A 27056-nucleotide genomic window follows, 5' to 3' on the forward strand; every position below is an offset into this window, starting at 1 on the left:
TTGACAGGGATGTTAGGTTTAACACAACAACAGCCTGAGAATAATAGGAATTGCTGGTTAGGACATGATCAACTTTCTGTTTTCTGGAGGTTTACTGACTCAGAGACTGAAGAACCTGCCTGTGCTGGGTATGGCAGCAGTGACAGCTAGCTTGTAGTGCTAAATGTTCTTTCTTCCATTTGAACTAATATCTGTTTGATTTTAGATGTTTCTAGCAATAGTATTTTTGAGGGGATGATGATGTGGTTGATGAAAGTGACTGAAATAGTATGCTATAGATTTCATTATAAATTCTAATCGATAAGAAAAATTTATAGAATTTTCCCAAAGTTCACAGTTTAAAATAAGAATAGTTAAATCTTATCATATTTCTGAAAATGTTGAGCAGGCTTCTATGGCCTCAAATAACAGCACAAAGACCTTTTCTGGGTTTCCATCCTAAGACTTCTTAAAACTTAAAATTCTGTTTCTTTGCTCCAAGGATTCGTTATTAGTGCTATGAGAAGAGCATGAGAATCTGAATTACAAATTTTTTATTTTATCTGATATTCAGTTACGAGGTTATTTTGATACTGCACTTAGAGTATAACAATGTTTACTGCTTTAAGCCTGACGATGATGCTGGATTTTTTTCCCCTCTTGGAATAAAACAAAAAGGGTTACTAAATCTTCATAGATCAGAATGCCCTGAATTTACAGTTTGGGAACATGAGAAGTCATCTCTGGACAAATCTTGCAGTTGATTTAATATTTATAGATTTGATCAATTCATAAGCAGTCCTAAAGGTGAGTTGTATGTAACAGGAATTGGATTATTGTTGGGGAGGCTGCTGTGTGCAAGGAAGTGACTTAGCTGTTGAGTCGTGTGCACCGTGCAGCACTCATGTGTCTTATAAGCCTGTCTTCTCTGCTTTTCACAATAGCCTCCATTTAGGATCTGAAGTGGACTATATCTCACAGTTGCTTTATATTCATCTTTCTAAGGAAAACATGCTTTTTAAAGTAATTTCATCTCAGATATGTCAAAATAATTTTCTTCTGGAACAAATGAAAGTAAATACAGCAATATATTTGTTTTTGAGAAAGAGTTTCATGTATTCCAGGCTGGCTTTAAGTTCCTTGTATAGCTGAAGATGAGTTTGAACTCCTGACCTCCTTACCTCCACTTCCCAGCACTGAGATCCAGCACACCCTGCTCACTCTTTGCCAATATTAACATTTGTATAAATGACAGTGAGTCCTCTCCTTGAAATCAGTGCAGTAATGATAACAAAATAATATTAATCATTTCTTTAGTTGTCTGCTTAAATGCCTGAAAATCTATAGTCTCAATATTTGATACATGAAATTTTCTCTATGTTTGAAACAAAGTGCTTTCTCAAAGAATTCCATACCTAAGCCATCATTTGTGGGCCATTTGTGATTTGGGGAAGTCTGAAACCACTCCATCTATTTCAGCCAAGGGATCTAAATTAGGACTGTAGAGTTGGTACCTATGCCTCCAAACATCCAAGGATAGAGGAATCTCTTAACTTGTGTCTGGCTTCTCCGGTTCACTTTGTTCAGTTTTTCTTGTTGGTTTTACTGCCAAGTCCAACTTCTCTTTTCTCCATATGACTCCAGTCCCATAGATCCTTTGATAGTTGTGAAAACATTTCTTTCACTGAAAGTGGGAGATGTATAGCATGGGGGAGAATTCAGGGCCAAAGGGCTCTGTATGTTCTGAGCTGTGTGAATAGTTGTCAAACTCTGCCCCTTGCTCTCTTCATCTGTAAAACGAGATGCCTAAGTATGGAGTGGGTTATTCTCTGTAGAGCAATTCCAACAATGCCTGACACACAGCAAACGTTACTACACAAGGACTTGCTATTATGTGATGCCTGACATTTTCTCATATTTATTAAAAGAAACTGTTATCAACTATGTGCTCCAGCATACTTTCTGTTACAGATCTTCCTATCAGTAATGTAGAATAATATGGAAAGACACCAGCCTTGCTTCCTTCTGACCAACATTACTTGAATTTTGCTATGTTTCTAAGGAAGATCATTCTGTATATCTTGCTATATTGACAGTCACCATTTATGAACATTTTTAGTTTTTTATCTTTCCCACTAATTATTTTGATAAAATGTGTATGTTCTTTAAAGGAATTGATTTGTTATGTCAATGACTTAGTTTTTTAGAACATTTAAATGTAATAGGGAATAAAAGAAATCATCTTCTGTTTCCTAGGTAGAGTTAGAATTTTGAAGCACAGTCTTGAAGGCACAAGCCTGTAATCCCAGCTACTTGGGAAGTGGAAGCAAGAAATTTGCAGATTCAAGGCCTGCCTGGGCTACAAGGTGAGTCAGGCCAGCCCGCCTCACAAATTAGTGAGAAGGTGCTTCAAAGTAAAAGAAGTGAAAGAGTCTGGGGCTGTATGTCAGTGGTAGGTGCTTGCCTGGCATGCTCAGCACCCTGGGTTCCGTGTTGAATGCTCAAGCTCCTCACCTCTGCTCTTCACACACAAGGATATGGTAAATTATTTAGCACGTGGCAGTGCATGACTAGATGGGCAAGGTTTTTGAGGCTGCAGGTGACCATTAGCCTCCTTGAGAATTTAGATCAGTGGCTTCCAAATGTTCCTATGCTTTAGAGTCAGCTGGAATTTGAATTTTGTATTTCGAAAGATTACCATTTTCTGCTTTTTGGAATACAGTTGGATAGTTTCTAGTTTAATGTGTTAGTATAGGTAGACCAGCCCTCTAGAGATCTTCATGTACTAATCCCTGAACCTGGAAACCCTTTATTGTATGTACATGGCAAAAGGAGTTTGAAGACAGGATTAAAATAAGAATGCCAATCATCATAGATTACTGTGAGATGAATATAATTGTGAATAAGATACTGTGGAGGGGACCGTTTAGTGATGGAGAAGTGCACGGCTTTGAGGGTGAAGGAAAGGGGCCCTGGAGCAAAGCATGCTGGTGGCTTTGGAAGCTAGCAAAGGCTAAGACAAAGATTTCTACCTAAAGTGTCTGGAAGGGACATAGAGCCTTGCCAACACCTTAGTTTGAACTAGTGAGATTTGTAGCAGAGTTCTGAGGCACAGGCTATGAGTTTATATATTTGTGTTGTTTTATGCTGCTAGATTTATGGTTATTTGTTACAGCAGTCACAGAACTATAACACATTTGTAACTAACTCTTAGCTTACTGGTCGGCTTTTTGTCAGGAATTCTTGATCTCAACTCATCACTTCATTGAGAAAACAAAAACATGTGAGCCAATAGCTACTTCACTTTTCTATAGGATTGAAAAGCTTCCAATATCTGAATCGCTTCTCTACACTTACACAGTCCAGGACCCAGATGAGAGAGTGATGTCATCCACAATGGGCACCTTTTTCATCCTAGTATAATCAACAGAACCCTTCACAGACATGTCCACAGGCCAACCTAATCTAGACAATCCCTCATTGAGAATCCCAAATGATTCTAGATTGTGCCAAGTTGATAATTAAAACTATCATATGCCCAATTCTGTCCTTTCCTTTAGATCTCTGATGCTACTTGTTTCCTTCAGTCTACCTGTCTACAGAACAGGTATATGAATGTTTATGGAAACATTATTGATAATTGCAAAAATCACAATCTAAGTGTCCTTCAACTGATGAGTTGATAAACAAAAATAGTATATTTTTGCTTTGGATTAGTGTCCCCCCTCCCTTTTTTTTTAACTGTTGTTGTGATAAAATACTCTGACAAAAGCAACTTAAGGGTGAAATGGGTTGTCGAGGTTCACAGCTAGGGCTGCAGCCTATCATGGCAGGAGCTTAAAGGATCTGGTGGCATCACACTCACAGTTAAGAAGCGGAATGATGAAGGCATGCCATTGCTGTCTAGTCTCTTTCTTCATTTGTACAGTCTAGGAGGATCCTCTCCAGGGCCATCTGTACTCATGCCTAATACTTTTAAAGAACGATTTTGAATAACTTATCCAGATTGCAGTTGCTATGTTTTTACTGAGAACTTAGCTTTTTGCTGCTACTGTCACAGCTGGCATTAAAGTCCTTCTGCTTGACTTCTTTTCTTGTTCGGTAATCATCTTTCTGTCTTATCACTTTTCCTTTTTTCACCACTGGTCTTATCATGATTTTCCCCCACCCCACCCCTGTAGGAGCATTATTGTTAGCTCTTGTCTTCATTAATTTTCTATTGCTGTGAAGAGACACCGTGACAAAGGCAGCTTATAAAAGAAAACGTTTATTAGGGCTCATGGTTCCATAGGGTGAGTCCATGGCCGTCATGGCAAGGAGCATAGCAGCAGACAGTCATGGCAGTGGAGCAGTAGGTGAGAGCTCACATCTTGATCTGCAGGCATGAGGCAGAGAGAGAAGGAGACAGATTGGAGGGGGGGGGAGAGAGAGAGAATGAGAATGAACTAACTGAAATGGCATGGGCTTTTGAAACCTCAAACCCTACCCCCCACCCCCCAGTGACACACTTTCTCTAACAAGGCCATGTCTCCTAATCCTTCCCCAACAGTTCCACCAACTGGGGACCAAGCATTCAAATATGTGAGCCATGGGCCTTTCTCTTCCAAACCACCACAGATCTCAAGCTTGTAATACCCAGCTTGCCCATAAACTCTTCTTACTTGTTTTTTCCCCACTGTGGTCATTCTCAACTGTGGTAATTCAGTCTCTCAGGGGACACGAAGAAATGTGTGGCAACATTTTGACTTAACACAGATTGGAAAGAAAAGACTGTTGGTAACTAGAGGCCAGGGATTATGCTAAAATCTGTAATAGCTGCCCAAAATATGTTATCAACTCCTGGGATTAAAAAAAACATAATTCTCTTTTGTTTGCCTACCTTAAACAAACCTGACTCTTCCATTCTTCTTAGTAGCTATCAAATACTACCAGCTCTTCAGCTAGGGGTTAGTCTTTGTGCCTACTTCCCATTTCCATGCTGGGATTTTGTTTGGCTTGAGCTTGCTCAGGTCTCATACATGCTGTTACAGTGCCTGTGAGTTCATGTGTATTTCATTCCTGGTATGTCTGGAAAACACTGTTTCATGTAGTCACGCAACACCACTGAATCTGAGAATTTTTCTACCCCATCCTCCATGATGATGACTGAGTCTTGGGAAAAGGGGTGTGATATGTATCTCTTGTTGAGGGCCAAGCACACTGCAGTCTCTTTCTTGTTCTTTGCCTACTGACTGGTTATGAGTCTCTGTGTTAATCACTATCTTCTGCAGGAACTGTCACTGATGAGAGCTGAGAGAAACACTAATGTATAGATATAACAATAAGTCATTAGGAATCTTCTGTGTTTTGTTTTGTTTTTCGAGACAGGGTTTCTCTGTGTAGCTTCAGCTGTCCTGTAACTTGCTCTCTAGACCACGCTGTCCTCAAACAGAATCATTTTAAATACATTCTACTATGTCCATTTAGTAGAATAATAGTACTAGGTTCTCCCCTAGGGCCTATGACCTATCTAGGCTCAGATACTTGGCCTGATATTGGTGCCAGGTATGGGTCCTATCATGTGAAGCTGGCCTAACCAAGAAGTTGTTAGTTACTCCTTGTCTAGTTAGGTTTTTATTGCTGTGAAGAGACATCATGAGCAGGGCAACTGTTTTAAAGGAAAAGATTTAATTGGGACTGGCTTACAATTCTGAAGTCTAGTCCATTATCGTCATGGTGGGGAACAGGGTGGCACATAGGCAGACATGGTACTAAAGAAAGAGCTGAGAGTTCTATATCCGGATCCACAGGCGGCCTGCAGAGAATGCTGTACTGGGCATCTAAAACCTCCAAGCCTGTCTGTCCCCAGTGAGACACTTCCTCCAGCAAAGACACACCTATTCCAACAAAGCCACACCTCCTAATAGTGCCACTATTTGTGAGCCTATGGGGTCCATTTTCTTTCAAGCTAGCATACCACTATTGTACTATTACTCTGACTCGGGGTTCTCAACCCGGTAAGATTAATGATTGCTGTTCTCTGGTAGCCTGCATAGCACCTGTTAGCACTATGAAAGCTAGCCAGTAAGGATGAATCTCCCAGGTTGGTAAACACTTGATCTCTCCATGTTTTATGACATTATGTGTATGGCATCTTCAGCAATAAGGTCTTACTGTCAACTTTTGGAGGGTAACCAAGAGCAGTGGCAACAGCCTGTAATGTTTGGGGGTCTGTGGGACCCCAATGGCCAACAACTGCTTGAGAGGTAACCCATTCCTGGCACCAGAGTTTGTATTTGCTATGGCTAAAATTTTTTCTTAGTAAATAGATGTTATTTCCATTTACATATCTCCCTCTTAAACATTTTAAGTTTTTTTAAAGTAATATTTCACATGAATTTTAGAGGTTCAGTTGTGTTACAAAATGTGTTAAGAAAACAAGATTCTTCGAATACCTCTTTAACTTTGTAATATGCTTTTGGCTAGTTAGGTGCAGACAGAAGGAAAGTATCTATTCCTGGATAAAAGAAAACAAAATACAAAAAAACAAGGTTAATAGAGAGTGAAGTCTCATTATTTCTTGTTTTTTCCTGCCTGTAGCTGCTAATGTTTACAGAAAACCGACCTTTATTTAAGTAACTATTTCAGGGGTTTTTGTTTTGTTTTGTTTTTTGAGACAGAGTTTCTCCATGTAGTTTTTGGTGCCTGTCTTGGATCTCACTCTGTAGACCAAGCTGGCTTTGAACTCACAGAGATCTGCCTGGCTCTGCCTCCAGAGTGCTGAGATTAAAGGCGTGTTCACTGAATAATATAATTCTCATTGAAATAGGAATTATACTTCCAAATTTTTCTGTGTCTAAAATCTTTAGGTTTTAGTTTCACATACATTGTCTTAGATATTTCACAAATATATAAAATTTAACGTGGCCAATATATGGCATGGATTTTTCTACCCCCAATGTGGGTATGGGTATCCCATTAGGTAGACCTCTACTTATCTCATTACCATACCTATAATTTAAGCCATCCATAATTCTTTGTTGTTCTTTTCTATTTATGTTGCCTGCCGAATTTCTCAACTCTACCTATTTTTGTTCCTCCATTGTCACCGTTCTATTGCACATACCAGTGCATTTTGCCTGCCTTCTGCCCTCTGCACATTTCTCCTCTTCTCCTCGCTGTAGTCCTTTCTCTGCACATCGGTGAGAGCAGTTTTCAAATTACATGTCAGAGCGATTGTATTACTCTTTCTGCTTAAGACTGCTTAGTGCTTTCTCATTGCTCTTGGAAGAAAATCCACACTTCCTTGAGACTTTGAATGACTTTTCTTGTCTCTCGAGTATCATTTTACATTTTTTCATCGCTCAGTTTTCTTTCAGTTCTGTCACATATGCATGCTATTGGCTGATTATAATTTTCTTGTTTTCTTTTAGAACCTAACATCAATGGCATGTCTCTTAGAAAAACCTTTCTTGATACATCCTAAACAGATGACTCATTGTTTCCATTTACTCTATCATATTTTTCATTATAGAAACCACTTAATATATTTATGCTTTTATTTGTTTCCTTTGTATGTATACAATATCTTCTCCAGTAAACTATAAGCTTTATGAAGATGGAGACCATGTTCACCATTGTATTTCTAGGACTGAATGAACTTAGTCTGTTTTGCTTGGAACATAACAGTAGTTCAATTAATATTTGTTGAATGAATTAATGAATGACCTGAAGACACTCTTTGTTGCCCAAAGAGTTTGTTCTAAAAAGGTTTATTCACAACTGTGTTTGGTAGCATATATCTGTAATTTCAATAATTAGGAGGCTGAGGCAAGTGGATTACAAGTTCATTGCTAGTCTAGGCAATAATGAGACCCTGATAAAAATTGTTTTATTTTACAAAGAAAGTTGAAAAGACAGTACAGTACACGTTCATATATATGTGGCCTGAATTTAACAATAAACATTTTCCATAGTAACATGCTGTCTTAGTTAGTGTTTACCATTGCTGTGATAAAACACTGTGACCAAAAACAAGTTGGGGAGGAAAGAGTTTTATCAGCTTACACTTTCACATCACAGTTCATGATCAAAAGAAGTCAGGACAGGAATTCAAGCCAGACAGGAGCTTATGCAGAGGCCTGCTTACTTGCTTGCTCTTCATACCATCACCCAGGCATGGCACCACTCACAATGGGCTGGTCCCTCCCTCAACAATCACAAATTAAGAAAATGCCTTACAGCCGGGTGGTGGTGACCCCGCCTTTAATCCCAGCACTCTGGAGGCAGAGCCAGGGGGATCTCTGTGAGTTCAAGGCCAGCCTGGTCTACAGAGCGACATCCAGGACAGGCACCAAAACTACACAGAGAAACCCTTTCTCGGGGGAAAAAAACAAAACAAAACAAAACAAAAAGAAAATGCTTTACGTGCTTGCCTACAGCCTGATCTTATGGAGGCATTTCCTCAGTTCAGGTTCCCTCCTCTGATGACTCTATCTTGTGTCAAGTGTGATAATATATTGCATACCCCCAATATATTGTATATCCTAATAAACTTATCTGGGGATCAGAGGACAGAGCCAGCCACTAGATTAGACGTAGAGGCAAGACAGTCGTGGCACACACCCTTAATCCTATTACTTGGGAGGCAGAGATCTGACTGGATCTCTGTGAGTTCAAGGCCACACTGGAAACAGAGCCAGGTGTGGTGGCACACGCCTTTAATCCCAGCACTTGAGATCTCATGTCTGTGCTACCAAGAATGTGGGAAGCACACGTGCCTTTAATCCCAGCACTAGGAAGGAAGGAAGATGGCAGGACACAGAAAGGTATATAAGGCATGAGTAAACAGGAAGTCTCTCTCTGGAGCTGAGGAGTTGGTAAGGTGAGGTTGGTTATGGCTTGTTTTGTTTCTCTGATCTTTCAGCTTTCATCCCAATATGTGGCTCTGAGTTTTTTTTTTTGGTTTTTCGAGACAGGGTTTCTCTGTGTAGCTTTGCGCTTCTCCTGGCACTCACTTGGTAGCCCAGGCTGGCCTTGAACTCACAGAGATCCGCCTGGCTCTGCCTCCCAAGTGCTGGGATTAAAGGCGTGCGCCACCACCGCCCGGCTTGAGTTTTTTATTAATAAGACCATTTAAGGTTTATGGTACAGTCAAGTTGATATCAAATTAGCCAGTACACACATATATGTGTAGATTTATAGGAATTTGTTTATATCTGTTTATTTGCTTATATATATGGTCAGTAATAGAAGTGAACTATATGAAAACATATGGCAAATGTGATGTTTATCCTAAATAATCAATACTTACCTCCTATAAACAGCCTTGTATCTAGCATAATATTAAGGAATTCGGTGTTTAGCTGAGTTTGGTGGTACATATTGGTAATCTCAGCACTTGGGAAGCTGAGGTGGAAGGATCATCTTGAGTTCAAGACCACCATGAGCTATAGAGTAAGACTATCTCAGTACCCATCCCCAACAAAAAGGAGAAAGAGAAAAGCCATTTAATATTAACCAGACTTGGTAGCACATACCCATAATCCTAGGCCTTGGGAAGAAGGCAGTCGGAGGTTCAAGGTCATTCTTGGCTGCATAATGAGTTTGAAGCCAGCCTGGGCTACATTGAAATCATCATGTTTTTGTGCAAGGTATTTACTTCCCCAGGTGTTCTGATAATGTGCTTTATAGTGTTAGCTTTTCTTTATAGGCTAAAATGAAGGATTTTACATTGTATTTGATTGTTACATATTTTAGAATAGTACTCTATCTATTTTCTGTTATTCATTTTTTTCTTTTGTCTTTTGACAAAGCATCTTGTTATGTAGCCAAGACTGTCTTGGTCCTTTTTATATATCCAGGCTGGCTTCAAACTCAATGCAATTCTCTTCCAGTCTTCTAAGTGCTGGGATTTCAGGAATGCTGCAGGTAGACCACACTGAGGAACTATTTATTATTTTTTCTCTTTCATTAAATTTATGAATTTTTTTGCATCCTCAAGCTGATTATCTTGGATAATGTGGCCTGGGTAGATATATCTAATATTTTTAAACTAAATTAGATATTTTTGGGGAAGTGGCATTTAGATGACAATGTTATCCCTCATGACACTGTAGGGTATCAGTTTTTCCTATTTATACTGTTCAATTTGATCTTTTGTTTAAGATAGCATTTGCCTTGCCTTTTTTTTTCTTCCTTTCCTCCCTTCCTCTCTCCCTCCTTCTTTCCTTCCTTCTTTCATAGTTCTGTGTATAACTACCCCTGGATAGCCTGGAAGCACTATGTAGGCCATGCTGACCTTGAATTCTCAGAGATCTATTTCTCTTTTTCCCCCAAGTGCTGGGATTAAAGATATGTGCTGCCCTTCTTGGCTAAATTATTAGTTGTTTTTCTTTTTTTCCTCCTCCCACCTCCAACTCCCTTCGAGACAGGGTCTCTATAGAGTCCTGGCTATCCTAGAACTCACTATGTCAATCAGACTGGCCTCAACTCAGAGATGCTCCTGTCTTTGCCTTCCAAGTACTCAGATTAAAGACCTGTAACACCATGCCTGGCTCTGATCTGTTTTTTAATTATGTCATATTATAACAGGCACTCAGGAATTGCCCTTTCTAAAAAGCATTGACTTCTCACTTTGACCCACAAGACCTATCTTATTTCTTTCCTTTTTGTTTGGTGCACTTAAACATGTTAGCCAATCAAGAAGTACCTAATATTAACTAATTTACCGCTCAAAAGCTAAAAACACAGGGATGTCATTATCTTAAACCTGCAGTTGCTGTGGAGCCCAGCAACAGCCAAGTCTCCTGGTGTAGACCTTCCTCCACAGGAGAACATTTATGCTTGAGGTGAGGCCACACCCTTAGGCCACAGCAATTGAATGAAAAAAGGGAGAACTTGACTGCTCCTGGGTATAGTAGAGGAGAAGGTTTATTGTAGCTAAAAGAGAGAGAATAGCAAGAGGCAGAGACATCTGGGAGAGTCTAGGGTAGACATGACCCTGAGCCATGTGAGGAGAGCTGGGAGGGAAAGGGAGTCGGGAGAGAGGAGGACCAGGTGTAACAGCCAAGAGGACAAAAGGATTTTTGGTTGTTTTTGTTTTTTTTTAAAAAGGGATAGGTAACCAAGATGTTTGGATTTTATAGGGAAGAGCTTCTGGAGGAAGGACTGCTCAGCCCCTGGGCTGGAGAGTTCAGGGTAGAAGACAGGGCACACCTTGTAACAGATACTGGGAGAACCTGGATGCCAGGTTGGCTTTGATATGTTAAATAGGCACCTCAGCCATTTTTCCCAGCATTTGAGACTTCCCAGGCAGCCACAGTCATTGGACTGAGGTGAGCACCTCCACTGACATTAGTGGGTCATCCATAGGCCTTTTGTTGGGTTCCAAAACTGTTAACACCAAGCAGCACTCTCATCTGTAATGGAGTAAGAGGTGCTTTATTCTACATCAAATAGGAATGGCTGAGACTCAGGAAAGGTTGAAATTGCCTCAAACAGCATGTTCCTGTTTGTAAGCAATTATAGGAACTTTGTTTGGGTGGAGTAATTTTCAATTTTTTTCTTTTATTTTTGAGATTATATTACATCATTTCTCCCTTCTCATTCCTCCTTCCAAACCCTCTCATATACCCCTCCCTGCTCTTTCAAATTCATCGCCTCTGTTTTCATTGTTGTTACATGCACATGTGTATATACATACATATTCTTAAATATAACTGGGTCAGTCTGTGTAATGTATAAAACATACTTGTATGTATGTTTTCAGAGCTGACTGTTTGGTATTGGACAACCCCAATTGATGTGATCTTCCCTGGGGAAGACTTTCTCCCATTGTCTCTCAGCATTCCTTAGTTGCCTGTAGTTCTTTTACACAGGGTTGGGGCTTTGTGGGCCCTCACCCCCACTTTGACATGCCTATTGTTTATGTTGTTGTCTTTGTTCAGCTCATGTTCAGGCAGTCCTGCTGCTGAGACTTTATGGGTGTAGCTTCTGACATTCCTAGGAGACACAGTCTCACTGCAAACTTCTGATCCTCTGCCTTTTGCAATCTTTACCCCCCTTTTCCACAGTGATCCCTGAGTCTTAGGTGAGGAAGTTGTTTTGTAAATGTATCCATCCCAACTGGGCTAATTACAGGAACTTTTGTAGTCACAGAACAAAAGCAAAGTCTTAAATCAAGGATTTTACCAAATACATTAGTGGGGTATCAGGTGGTTGGGTTATGGTAAAGGAAGGGAAACTCGGCCATCTGTTTCAGATTCTGTCTGATGACATCTTTAGATTTGGGCTTGGAGGAAACCAGTGGTCTGCTAAGAAAATATATCAAAGATTTTACCTATTGTCAGTGGATGTTAGGTCAGATACAGAAGGCGGACAGTGTATGATTCTTGATGGTCAAAGATAACTTTAGTGTGAATCTGAAACATTCCAACCCTCTCCAATCAAGACTTTCTTATCAGTCAATCCTGTGCAATCTATCCCTGGGGTGTGACTTTTTCTGGGAAGTTCAGTTTAACAAGGAAACTCAAGAACATTTACTCTGTTACAAAAGTTCTATGATTATCATATAAAAAGTTCACAGTAACTCTGTGATAAGGGCTGCTGACACTGAAGCCATTTTATAGCTAAGGACATTAAGATTCAAAGTAGATACATGTGCTCTAGAAATGTTCTTAAAAAAATTTAAGGTTACATTATGGGCATGCATGCCTGCAGAGGGGTGTGTGTGTGTGTGTGTGTGTGTGTGTGCGCGCGCGCGCGTGCGCGAGTGCGTGTGTGTATACGCACGCACACACACACACACACACACACACACACACACACACACACACGTATGAGTGCCAGCCAGGGTATATGTGTAGAGGACAACTTCCAGGAATCTGTTCTCTCCTTCCACCATGTAGATCCAGGTCTCAAACTTAGGTCATCAGTGTTGTGTTTTACAAATGGCCCACAGCCTTGGCAGGTGGAGTCAAGGGGCATGGTGGAAAGTCACTCATACCATGCAGGCAGCACCCATGTGGAAAGTTTTATTAAGGAGGGAAGAAGAAGGGAAGAAAGAGAAAACAGACAGGTTCTGAGGAGTGAAGAAGAAGAGAAAGAGAGAAGGGAAGAAAAGGAAGGGAGGAGGTGCACACTTCCTTGTGGCAAGAGAGAAAGGAGAGAGAGAAGGGGAGGTTCTCCCTAAAGGAAGAGGACTTTAAGTAAGATGACCTTGTCAGGATGCTGGGTGGGTGCCCCGAGGGGTGGGTCTGAATGTTAACAGTCAGGCTTCACAGAAGATACCTTTAATGACTGAGCCATCTTGCTTGCCCTAGCATTCTTAACCATTAAAAGATGAATAGTGATGAACTTAAGAACCTAGAGGAGGAAAGACAGCTTGTCTAAGAACTTTTGGAGCATACTAATTAGGTAGTGTTGATCCCAGGGGGTGAGAATGAGACTAATACCACAATTTTGAGCCAAATTTGAAGCAAGCTTGATTTTTATTGGAGTGCATCCAAGAGCTGGCCAGTGACTGCCTCCTACCTCAGGTTAAAGAGAGCAGCCTCAAGTCCATTTCTTGGGCTCCTTTTAAGCAGTAAAATCATGAGTAGTTGCAAAGTAGATTTACTGAAGATAGATAATGGAACAATAAGACAGTACAGGAAAATCTTAAAACACCATGTGGTTGCCATGTGACTAGTGAGGGTTAGGGTGTTTTAAAAACAAATCAAGGTCATGGGTTGGAGCAGGTCAGGCTCCATGTAACAGACTTAAAAGAATGAGTCACAGTTCTTTGTCCTATGTTAACAGTATGGTCAGTGGTCCATTTATATTCTTTGATATCCCATTACCCCCTGTACTTCCATTGTTTGGTTGGTAAAGGGTGCTTAGGGGCTCCTATAATATTGAATGGGTAGCCCCTGTGTCCACCAGAAATTTGTATGTTGGACCCTGGTGGTGAAGGTTACCATAGGCTCCTGGGGGCCTAGTTTGAAGGTGCCTCAACCTCAGTAATCCTCCATAGCTAGTATTGGCTTGGGTTTGGAGGGGGAGTACCTGTTTCTGGCATGGGCATTTATTTTTACAGTGACCCGTTTCTTTCCAGTAGGCTTAGACCTTTTGTAAAGGTCTCCTCTTTTTATCATGGGGTGCATGGGCAGAGTTGAAAGTGGCTGGGACTTGTAGTGCAGCCCTGGTGGCATGCCTCATCTTCTTTACCAAAGATCTTCTTTGCCGTCTTTGTTGTCAGACATCTGGAATATTCCTAATAGTTCTGACCTGTTCTTTCCTGCAAACCCATCCATGTTTTATATCTTTCTATGTATGTTAGGGGCTGACTGAGTAACAAAGACCAGGTTAATTGCCTTGAGATTTGCCAGGTCCTATGGATCTATAGGGATGTAAACCAATATACATCTAGGAGGTGCTCCAAAAAAGCCATCTGGGCCCTGTGTCATATCTGCTACCATAGATAGATTAGTGGGCTTTTGGGCTGCCCATTTTATCCCTTTTGACCAAACCTGGTGGTATTCACCGAGTGACCCCCTTCCTCTCTGTGTGTTGTAGTCACATTGGGTTCTCCATCTTGGCAGAGCATGGTCAGTTGCCTCTACTTTCTGGTCATCAGCCATTGAAGCTACTCCAGGGAGTGCTTCAGTTGCTTTCATTAGAATCCCTTCCCTTTCTTTGGTAGTGAAGAGGGTACAGAGAATCTACTGACAGTCGTCCCACATGGAGAGATGATTGAAAAAGAGAGAGGTCAAGGAATCAGGGTTAGTGCTTAAGGGGTGGGGAATCTGGTTCTTCTAGTTGTAGAGGTCTGTATTGGAGAAAGGGACATACAGCTGGCAATTGTCAGGAAACAGCCATAGGGGAGCAAGGACTGAAGGAGATGCCACCCAGAACCAAGATCGGAGGAGTCAAGATGGCCATATGAGACCTGCCTGGTTGGTGTAGGGAGGAGAAAAGACAGGGAGGCAGGGAAGAGGTGTGTGGCGGGAAAGAAGATGGGAGGAGATAGGGAAGATCTGGTGGGGGAGAAGATGTCGAGGTAGGAAAGAGCTAGGTGGTAGGGCAGTAGTGGGTGCAGACAGCGGGGCACAGTGAGACCATGGTGGGGGGAACTGGGCTTTCAAAGGTGGAGGTTGAGATGAGAAAGGGAATGGGTAAAGATGTTGATATGGAGGGAGGAAGGATTCTTTCTTTTGTGAGTCCTGCAGAATGGTTTTCAGAGGGGCCTCCTGGGTCTGTGCTATAGGCCCATCTGCTTACGATCAGGGCTTGGCCACCTTGCCCATTGTGGACCATACAGACCTTCTCTATGGGGGGCAGGTTGGAAGTTGCTTCGGCCCAAGTCAAGTGTATCATCTAATCTGATCTGGGTGGCCAGACTTACCAAGAGTGACATTCACCAGTACCCAGGCTATCTGAGACTCAAAAGTGCCCTGGGAGGGCCAGTCAACCCCAAATGTGGGCCATTCAGCTTCACAAAAGGCTACTCTTGGTGGTAGGATATCATAATCCTTCTTGACTATAGGGTGGTAAAATTTGTCAAAATACTTTAGAACACAGGTTAGGGCTGTTAAGCTTGTTAGTCTAATTACCCATACTGTCCATCTGTTCAGTCACCCCAAGTCCAAGATAAGCCACTTAACACAGAGAGAACAAAAGAAAATGGAGACAGTAAAAATGAAGGCAAAGCCAAGACATTCATAGACAAGATGTACAAAGACAAGACAAACAAGGCATAAAACCAGACCAAGAACCTCAGGGGGCATTGTGACATTTCGGTTTTTGCACTAAGCAGAATATTTAGGGTCTGTTGACACCCCAACCCAATCCCAGATCGGGATTCCAACAGACCAGACAGACTGCGGCTTACAGGGAGGCTTCTGTAGGTGCTCGCTGCTTTTCTCATTCCGGAAGTTCACTCTGATAGTCCTGGAAACCGAAAGCATGCTTTGGGAGCCTTGGAACTTCTCAACATGTACACCTCCTGAAGCAGCCCTTCAGCCTGGAGTCCCAGAGTGAAGGTCCAGCTTTAGAGTTTGGATGGATGGTCTGATCTTGCTGAGGCCTCCAGAGCATGTTAATCCCATTGGGTGAAAGTAAGATCACTATCACAGCATTGAGCCGATTTGAAGCAAGTTTGATTTTTATTGGAGTGCACCCAAAAGCTGGCCAGTTGACTGCCTCCTAAGTCAAATTAGAGAGAGCATCCCTTGTCCATTTCTTGGGCCCCTTTTAAGGAGTAAAATCACAAGTAGTTGCAAAGCAGGTTTACAGAAGAGAGACAATGGAACTGTAAGGAAGTATGGGAAAATTTCAAAAAACCATCATGTGGTTACGGAGGGTTAGAGTGCTCTCACAAACAAGTTAAGGTCATGGGTTAGGACATGTCAGGCTCCAGGAAACAGACTTAAAAGCAGAAACTCAGCTCTTGTAGTATATGGCAACTTATTTTTAACAATACAGTGTAATGTCTCCTGCATTCAAAATGGAGTCAGGCAGATTCCTCAGTAGATTATGGATATTCTGGCGAAAATATACTGTTTCTTCTTCCTATGCAATGCTTCTGTTTATAGATGTATGATACTACCTGGCTATCCTTTAATTCTACTCAATTTTGATACTTCCTAGAGCTAGCAGTTTTCTATTTCACAGGTCAGAGGCCCGGTCCACAATGCTACCTACGTTTCAAATGCTAGTTCCTCACAAGGTCTCCCTTACTTCTATTGTATATAAGTCAGATTCCTACAACTCCCCCCTCAGGTCTGATCATCTCAAGGAAATGTGTGGCAGATATGCCCAGTTTATCATATGGGATATTTATTATTGAGAATAGAAATGAACTGTCAAATGAAGAGTACATAGTGCAGGGTCTTGAGTGTAAGACTTCTCTATGAAGCTGTGATACCATCTAGGAGTTCAGCAATGGTTGTTCATTTTCATTTGTTCATTAAGGACAAAAAGTCAGTCCAAAGCAAAGCCAAAGTTTATTCAAAGAGGACAATTTTATAAGAGTTTAAAAGAAAAATCCCAAAGTCAAGCTGTAATATCAGCAGCTACCTTAGGAGGAGAGTGGAGGCAAGAGAAAAGCCATGCCACTTGAGTTAAGCTAGCTTGGAGGTCAGCCACATGGTGGGCAAGCAGCCTCATGACAAGGAGGGAAGCTTTAGAGAAAGGAAGTCTAAAGAACCAGAAAAAGCGTACCTGGGTTCTGGCCAGCATCAGAAAGGAAGAGACAAGAAGAGAAGAGAAGGTTACGTACCTCAGGACCCAGGAAGACAGACAGACAGACATAGCTGACCTTCATGAACCTCATAGGGGCTGGTGGGGACTGTGCTGGGCAAGGGCTTGGGTCTGGGAAGGACAAGTTCCTGAAACAGTTGTAAGGAGCCATTCAAAAGGAAGGAATAGATAATCAGGAATGGTTTTGATTTAATTATATTAAAACTTGTGTAGCTTTAAAAATCTACAGTACTGATGGTTCAGCAGGTCAAAGGGCTTGTTTAACTACACAAGCTAGATGACCGGAGTTTAATCCTCTAAGCTCATGATAGGAGGAGAGAACTGACTCCTGAAAGTTGTTCTGCCTTCCACATGTCTGCTATGGCATGCATCTGCCCATACTGACACGCGCGCACGCACACACACACACACTATATATAAATATTTATATATTATATATATTTGTGCCTTTTCATAGTACTTGTGTGTTTATTAATTAGTAGTCAGTGGCTGCCAGCAAAAACAGGAGATCCTGCACTGTTCTGCTGTCTGTTGCAGTTGAAATTCTTTTCTGAAACCTCCCCTCAGGTGAAGCTGGAGTTTCTGTGCTACAGAAAAGAGTTCCAGGATATGTGGATACAAAGCAAAGTTGGACTTTATTAAGATTTTTAAACATAGACTTAAGCTCAGTCATTAAATGAGAGAGACATGTAATAGAAAGAAGGATAATAATATCTCCCCCCCCCCCCCCGTGTGTGGGTTCCAGTGAGGGATAGGGAAGGGGATTAAATTATGTGTTAGTAATGGCTCTTTATGATTTTTGTGGTTTCTGAAGTTATATTGTTTAACGATTTCAATGGTTGAGTGAGATGCTTTGGTGTGCTCATTCTTATCTAAGGAGTTTTCCCTTAGTAATGCGATTATAAGGTGGGTTTTAGATGCTGGTTATCTTCATCATGAACTCAGTCACTTAAATAATCAGTAACAGATGAAGATAACCTGGCTTGTGTTAGTGCATTCTGTGTATAGTGAGACATTTTACAGTAGAGCTCTTTCTGAATTGTTTTAAGAAATGCTGATCATGAAACTTTTTGAAATTTATCATCAGGCCAGTGGTGGCAGAGTCAACGTGGAACTATGTTTCGTGGTGTTCTGGGAAAGGCTTTTCGACTTGCTGGCTATACCATTCAGTATGGGTGTATAGCTCATTGTGCTTTTGAATACGTTGGTGGTGTTGTCATGGTAAGTTTCTACATTCAGGAATTTCAATTTAAAATACAAATTTTTTAATGGAACAAGACATGGTTTTTTAAAAACTTTTGCTTGAAGTCATTTCATGAAAATTAAAACATAAAATCTTTCTAAATATTGGATATAAGAGGGTATATTTGGAACTAGGTGTAGTGACACACACCTATAATCTGGAAGCTGAGGCAGTGGACCATGAGTTCAAGGGTAAGCTGGGCTCCATACTGAGTTCAAGTCCATCTTAGGATACATAATTAAGACTCTGTCACAAGTACCCCTACTCAATCCCTCCACAGCCACAAACCAAAACAAACTTTGTCTCAAAAACAATCAGGGCCAGTGAAATGGCTCAGCAGGTAATATGCCTGCCACCACCAAGTCTCATACCCAGGACACACATGGTGGAAAGGACTGATTTTCACAAGTTGTCCTCTGACCTCCATGGGCACTCTGGCAAGTACAAACATTTGCACATATGCTTATGCATGCGGTTGCATACACACATACACACACACACACACACACACACACACACACACACACACTCTGTAAATAATAAAAACCAAACAAGCAAAAACAGTATGTTTGCATCAGCACCAGAATAAAATATAAGAGCTATTGAATTCTTACTTTTATGTTTTGTATTTAGCAGGGCACAAACAGTCCTCTTGATAACCTGATTATAAATAGTTATCATCTGAGTGCTCTTTGTGCTTTCTAAAATATGGTTGATGCTGTAAACTTGTTACCTTACATTGTCTTTTGCACGTGTGTGAGGAATTCATTCTACTCAAGAAGAAAATGCCAGGCTCGGAAAATTAACTCATTCCAGATCCCACAATTAGTAAGTAAGAGAGGCAGAATTTCAACACAAATTTGTCTGATTCTAAAAACTACTTATAACTATCAAGTTTGTAATTAAAGCAAATGATTATTCTGCTAAGATTAGTAACAAAGTATTAAATACTGGCTCTTTCCCCAAGCAATGGTTGTTCTCAGTATCACATCACAAATCTGAAATCTCAGAATTTCCAAATCTTTGCCATGTAAATGAAACAATATTTGGCTGACTGAACAGCTGACAGTTTTATTTGGGGGGGGCTGTTGTTTTAATATTTGTTTTACCCTAAAATTGTTATTATAATAACCCTTATTTGAGCTGAAGTGAAGGATATAAATGTATTTAGCTAATACTCCTTCCATTAAGTCTTGACAATGACATTATTACTTCTAGAAGTAGCAAACCTAAACTTCATTGTTATTATTTTATTTAAGTGTCCCATTATTTTTCCCTAAGTAGAAAGTTTTGAGTAAAAGGTTGGATTTAGAGATAAAGTGATAGAGTAGATGAAGACTGTGTTGTTTTTATTAAGTGGCAATCAGTATTCCAGAATTAGGCATATATCAAGATTGTTCTTTTCAGGCATACAGACATGGATATCTTTAGAGTATATTTCATTGTGTTGATGGTTTTCAGTAGATAATATAAGCTACAGCCCCATCATACTGAGAAAGCATTTTCTTGGACAAGGATATCAATTCTTATAGAATGAATGTTGCTTTAAAAAATTGCCACAATGGGCACCAAGTGATGTTTGAGAAAACCAAAGAAGTCCATCATTCATGCAACAAATACATAACAAGCATTAACATTATGCTAAGTACTCTTCTTGATGATGGAAACTTACGTAGCTGGGAAACTGAGACAAAGTCCAGTCCTCCAGTGGAATTTAGTGTCCTCTAGGGTGGCCAAAAATTAGAAGCAGAGACATGTTACTTTGTGTGTATCTTATAAAGTTCCAGCAAACAATTATAATATTGTCTGTTTACAGAAAGAATATTTACCCAATTCCTTTTCTTTTAAGCCTGCCCAAATGATTTCTGTTAAATTTAAAGAGACTTGAACTCAGAAGATTACCTTGCTTTTCAGTGTTCTGGACCATCAATGGAACCCACAATTCAAAATTCAGATATTGTCTTTGCAGAAAATCTTAGCCGACATTTTTATGCTATCCAAAGGTAAATTTCTATCAAGACATAACTATAGTGACATATATAAAGTGTGTTTTTCTGTAATTTCTAAATATTTTAATAGTCAACATGTACAGTGTCTGTGGTCACAGTGTCTTTTCCCTTATCATCCAGAGCAGTTAGCAGATGTGAAAGTCTTGTTCTCTTTATAGGTTCCTGAAGTGTTTTAAGGCAGGAGCAAGGGCCTCATGGACTGTATTGCTCACCACATCAGAGTTCTAGTTGTTTTGTACTTTGATTGACAACTGTCCTGTTTCTTCTTTGTACAGAGACATAGTAACTATTCATTGATTTGTAGGTTATGGCTTTGTGTGTTCCTAAGATTGAAGAATTTGGCCTAATGTGGTTCTTCAGATTGATTAATTATTAAGTTGAGTAACTACTTGGCAAATACTGTTTGTTACTAAATTTTCCAAAACACTGTTCCAAATAGTGGCTCAAAACCTTGTGCTACTGTTTATCTCAAGGGACACTATGAGTTTGAGTTCCTTTTGAATGGATATCAAATATTAGTAACTTAGTATATTTTCTAAACTGTACCTCTCTAAACATTTTTATAGAATTAGAAAAGTCTGTGCCAGCTTTTATCTCCTTAGCCTCCAGACAATTCCCACTAGTGGTGTTTGGGGTATAAATGAGGGTTAGGCACTTGTTCCTTTGTTGTAGCCCATTTCCCATTATGGAAAAATAAAGAGCAGCATAGGGCTGTTCTTTCCTTTGACTGCACTGTTGCCTGCTCTTGATGCTGTTTACAAAACTCTTCGTCAAGCTGAATGGCTTACTAGGGTCCCAAGGAAGTTGTTCACATCTTTTACCTGTGATAACTTCAAGAAACATACTTGTAGATTTGGAATTGTAAATTAAAACTTACACAAAAGGCTTACTTATCTCCATTTGCTTTTTGACTTTTACCAAAATAGCCCAGTGACTGACCTTCACTATAGCTTGAAGACAAGCTGCTGCTGAATGCCAGTGACATGATAACTCTTAAATGTCCTTAATAGTGTGCTGGGCTGGCTGTTAAATAAATATTGCTGTGTTGTTTTATTTAAAATACTCTTAGCAATCAGATGAGTAATATAAATAAGTACATTCAGAAAATTAAGGTTCTTTGAAGATTTCATTTAGTGCTCCATTTATTCTGGAGTCTCATTAGTGTGTCATGTACTTAGAATCTGGAATTAATGAGAAACAGGCAAAACGTTTAGAACAAGGTAGTAGCTGATACTGCTCCTTTGGGAATATTACTACTGCCTTATTCTGTTTGCTGCAGCTTAGAACTGAGACTTCAGTGGGATGAACTTCTGACCCTTATTGATGGCTCCTTATTTAGAAGGGGAGAGCAGACTTCTCTTTTATGTAAGAATAAAAGTCTGCACATGTGGTATCTAAAGTACACAGGTCTCTTTGCCTCTCCCTTCAGGGATTCCTCTTACTTGAGACAATCAATCTCCTATTACTAATTCGTGCAACAAATAGCTAATGGGCATTGACTTTATAAGATATGTTGTACACTATAGCAATGATACAATGAGTGAGGCATCGGATTTGAGCAGCTCACCATTTAGTAGGCAGAAAGGATGTTTATGACTATTTTTAATTTTAATAATTTGTTTTTGGAATTTTGAGATATGGTAGCCTATGCTAGCCTAAAACTTACTATCTAGTCTAGACTGGTTTCATGCTTGTAGTGATCCTCCTGCCTCAGCCTCCCAAGTTCTGGGAATCATAAAGCACCACATCAAAATAACTATAGTGAGAAAGGAAATTTCAAGTTCTGGTTCTGTTATTTAGTGGGTTTTAAAAGTCCTTTTAAAGGAGGCAAGAGTTCAAGGAGTATCTTTTTAGATGCAGACTTTGTTTTAAGGGTGATAGTGATTGTTGTATCAAGTAACATAAGCTGCATAAGCACCCTTGAAAATGATTTCTTTCAAAGACACACTAGATTGGTTTTCATAGCTCAGAAGTCTTTGCAAAATTTTTCATGTGAACAGTTCCACTGATGTTTCAAAAGAAAACAATGCTTTTTTGGTCTAATTATTGAACTGAATGGCTTGATACCATTCAGCTTTAGAAAGAAAGGCCTCATGGTGTGGTTTTTGTCAATACTAACTTCTGTGTTGCCGGTAAAATTCTGATAAAGTGGTGTCCTTCATTCTTTTACATAAAAATCTGCCAATGAATTCCTCCTTGATTTTAGCTGTTAGGGAAAATTTTGTCTTACCTTCCCTTAAACCTAATTTTAGTCATGGTAACTAATTAATCTTATCTTTTGTCCTTTTCTTGTTGCTGGGACCAAACCTGGGGCCACCTGTATTCCAGACAAGCCACTCTATTATTGAGCAATATCCACAACCTTCTTACTTTGGGGTGGGGGCTGTCAAAATCCTTAGAAGTTGTTGAATGCTTACAGTATAGCAGTATTCTTGTTTCTTTATTCTTTTTTCTATTTTAGTTTATTGGGACAGAGTCTTGTCTTGTAGCCCAGATTCACCTTCACCTGACTACATAGTCCAAGTTGGGCTTGAACTTCCCTTAGCTTCTCAAATGCTGGGATAATGCAAAGTGGGATTTAGCCAAGTGCTTTGCCTTGGCTAGCCCAATGATTAGGTTTTTTAATTATAAGCTTCCCTTTATTATTATTATGGATTTTTATGATATTTTGGAATTTGTATCTTTCATTATAAATAACATCAAAGTATATAAACTATATCTGGAATCACATACAATTAGTAAATATGTCAAATATTTAAAAATGTTAGCACAATTCATATATTCCTTGTTTTATACACAAAAAACCATTACATTCTCTTTGGTTGGGAGAGGTATGCAGGTATAGATGTTTTGAAACATAGTTTATGTAACTGTGATCGGCTTTGAATTTGCTTTGTAGTTTATATTAGCCTCCAAATTATAATTCTTCCCTTATTTATTTTTGGGATTACAGGCATGCACCACCATGTCAGGAATAAAACCTTTATTTATTCATTTATTTTTCTCTTCCCATGTAGAATATTACTTCTTACGTGACTCAGGCCTTCTATAAGTAGCAAGAACTAATATTACTTTTACATATTTGAAATCATATCCTACTTTATAGTATATGTTTGCTTAGCTTTTAGTGTTTTATTTGGTTGTGTCTAATTTTCCCTCAAATGTAAGTCTATACTATAAATTATGACTTAAATGAATTATATAACTTACAAAGTGTTATTCTATAATTTTTGAACTTTTAAGAAATAGGTGACATTTCTTTATTTTTAGTGCTCTAGAGTCAACTACTAATAGCTTTCGTTTGTAATTATTTGGACACAGAAATAACACATAGTGGATATAATTCTTATGAGATTATTATAAACTATCAGTAATTTTATATGGAATTCTTATGACTCCAATTAGGTTCTGACCCTAAATTCAGTTAAAATGGTTTCCAAACATGATTAATGTATGGCAGGGTCAATGTATAATAGGATAAAAGGTGTGTATTTCTTTAAGTTGCTTTATAAAATTGTTAAAGCAGTCCTATGTATGTGTGTAATAATGCTGATACTTCTTTTCCTTTTTTCCCCCTTCAGAGGTGACATTGTAATTGCAAAAAGCCCAAGTGATCCAAAATCAAATATTTGTAAAAGAGTAATTGGTTTGGAAGGAGACAAAATCCTCACCACCAGTCCATCAGATATCTTTAAAAGCCGTAGTTATGTAAGTAATATATCAATTATGTCATTCTTTGATATTATGGTTGATTAATATTAACTGAATACACTGAGAAAACAAAATGATCTTTCAGAATGTTTGTATTGGGCTGGAGAGATGGCTCAGTGGTTAAGGACACACACTGTTCTAGAGGACCCAAATTTGAGCCCCAGCACCCAAATCAGGTTACTCATAACCACCGATAACTCCAGTTCCAGGAGGATCCAACATCTTTGTCCTTTTCAGACACAGGCATTCACATGCACATACTCACACACCCACACATATACACATTGTAGTAGGTGTTGCAACTCTGGTGGAAGGGTATCCTGACTGCTGGGGAAGTCAGACTATACCTGGAGCTGCTAGGACACCTCTGGTGGCTGGAGCTGCAATGGGACAGCTCAGCTCTGGAGGGAAAGGTGTCCTGACTGTTCGGGGGTCAAGCTATACCTGGAGCTGGGGTGCAGTGTGGGATGGTCTCCCCACAGGATAGAGCAATCCTGCTCCTCTCCTGGAGAGCCCCTACAACTGAGCTTTGCTCAGCTTCCTTAAGGGGGCTTCCCAGCAGAGCTCTGCTTCTTCTCTCAAGCCCAAGATGTTCCTTCTTTTGCTTCACTCTGCTAAAGGTGAAACCCCTGCAGAAATGTAGCAGTCTCCTCAGACTCCTGCGAAAAGTTCTTACTTTTTCTGTTCCACCTTGCTCAGTCCCCTAAGGGACATCTCACCTAAGTTCTTCTGTTCAGCTCCACCTTGCTCAGTCCCCCCTAAGGGAACATCTCTGCCAGGTTTATTCTGCTCAGTCCCCTAAAGGACATCTTAGCAAGATTCTTCTTCTCTGTGCTAGTGAATGAAGATCTTCATCCAAGACTCCTTTGAGAAAAAGATTTATTTGGGAAGGAGTCCTAGAGAGTAGTTGCCTCTACCACAGTGGGAAAGGACAAAACAGGCAGGATGGTTTATATAGTGTTTCTTAGGGGTGGAGTTTCTCCACGGAGAAGATTTTCTGTTCAGGGATTGGTTAGTTTTTCCTGTCCAGGGATTGGTTAGTTTCTTTGGTCAGAGGCAGAGATGGCTCTGATTTCAGAGCCAAACTGTGTTTCTTTCACTGGCCTTTTTTTGCTTTTTGGCTCTTATTCTAAGGCCAGGGCATATTTTTCACTGGCTCTGGTTCTAGGGACCAAGTGTGTTTCTTTGGCACTGGTTTCAGAGTCAGGGAATGTTTCTTTGGTTCTGGCTTCAGTGATAAAGTGTTTCTTTCACTGGTTCCTGTCCCAGATACAGGCTGTGTTCCTTTTACTGTTTCTGGGTTTCAGGGTCAGGGTGGGTTTCTTTACCTGGCCCCTTTTCCCTACACATAATTAAAAATAATAATTTTAGATGTTTATATTAGCATATATTAATTGTATGTTTTACAGTGGGTCTCATTGTGATCTCTTCATACATGTACATGATACACTTTGGTGATCTTCATCCCCCATTACACCCGCCATTCCAGCTAATCTGCCTTTTCTTGCCTTTGAGTTTCACTTCTGCTTTCCTGTTTGTTGTTGGTAGTGGTGATCCAATGAATTTCGTAGGGTTTCTTATAAGAGCACAAGTAGGTGAGAAGTTATTTTCTCCCAGTGGCTACCAATAGAGAAACTGTCTTTTCCCACCACTGCTTCATCAACTATTAACTGCCAATAGCTCTTCAGGCAGGATTGAGCCTTATGAAATCCTCCCCACTTCACGACAGGGTATAAATGAACCCAGTTTTGAGCAGGTCTCATCAGGTAATCATAGCTTTTGTGAGTTCAAGAGTGAATAGCCATTTGATATCCAGAAAAGTGTCCCATAGCACTCTACCTCATCCTCTGGCTCTTATATTCTTGCTGCCTATTGTATGATACTTTGTTTGTGTTCTCACAAATAAAGCTTGCCTGGAGATCAGAGGGTGGAGCTAGCAACTGGTTAACCATAGAGGCCAAGCAGTGGTAGCATACACCTTTAATCCCAGCATTTTGGAGAAGGAAGCAGGAAGATCAGGAGTTCAAGGCCACCCTGGGCTACCTGAGATTGACCCAATCTAAAAGAGAAACAGCTGGCCGGTGGTGGTGCACTCCTTTAATCCCAGCACTGGGGAGGTGGAGACAGGAATATAAAGCGGGTGGGGACAGGATCTTGTCCCCATTCTGTCTGAAGATTCATAGAGGTAAAAAAGTTTCTAGTGGCTGCTGCTCTGCTGCTCTGCTTCTCCAGTCTTTGAGCTTTCACCCTAATATCTGACTCCAGTTTTTTATTTAATAAGACTAATTAGGATCATGTGTCCTCTCTATGATATTTCCTGAGTCTTGGAGGAGGGGATGGTGTAGATGTCTCGTTTATGGTTGAACATTTGACATTCGCTTATTCTCAATGCTTTGACCAGCTGTGACTTTCTCTAGTAACTGGTGATCACTAAGAAAAAAGCATCTCTGATCAGAGCTGACAGTTCTAACATATGGGCATGTCTTAGTTAGTGTTCCTGTTGATGTGATAAAACACCATAATCAAAAGCAGCTTGGGAAGAAAGGTTTTATTTCAGCTTACAATTCCCAAGTCAGATGCCATCACTGAGGGAAGTCAGGGAGAACTGAAGCAGAGTGAAGGAACATGAAAGAACACTGCTTACTGGCTTGCTCCTAATGGATTGCTCACCCTGCTTAATTATTTAGGACTACCTGCCCAGGGTTGGCACTGCCCACAGTGAACTGGGCCCTTCCACATTAATCATTCAAGAAAATGCCTAGTAGACTTGCCTATAGAGTCTTAAGGAGGCATTCTCTCTCAATTGAGTGACCTCCATCTTGTGTTAAGTTGACATAAAACTAACCAACACAGGGCATAGGCATAGGCATAATTATTTGGAGGGCAAACAAACA

At 40.1% G+C, this 27056-nt stretch overlaps 1 protein-coding gene across 3 annotated transcripts in view; it reads left to right on the plus strand.

Moving 5' to 3' along the window:
* Immp1l (inner mitochondrial membrane peptidase subunit 1) overlaps window positions 1-27056 on the plus strand; it is a 60752-nt gene that overhangs the window by 10848 nt on the left and 22848 nt on the right. Inside the window, exons 2-5 of one of the 3 annotated variants that reach the window (XM_059261056.1) lie at window positions 2236-2345; window positions 18287-18420; window positions 20357-20445; window positions 24033-24159. In XM_059261056.1, coding sequence (XP_059117039.1) covers window positions 18316-18420; window positions 20357-20445; window positions 24033-24159 — 321 coding nt within the window. In that variant the 5' untranslated portion in view covers window positions 2236-2345; window positions 18287-18315. The remainder of the gene's footprint in view (window positions 1-2235; window positions 2346-18286; window positions 18421-20356; window positions 20446-24032; window positions 24160-27056) is intronic. The other 2 variants (XM_059261057.1, XM_059261058.1) reach the window with 2 other exon arrangements.

This window comes from Peromyscus eremicus, chromosome 4, assembly GCF_949786415.1.
Source record: "Peromyscus eremicus chromosome 4, PerEre_H2_v1, whole genome shotgun sequence".
Classification (NCBI taxonomy): Eukaryota; Metazoa; Chordata; class Mammalia; order Rodentia; family Cricetidae; genus Peromyscus; species Peromyscus eremicus.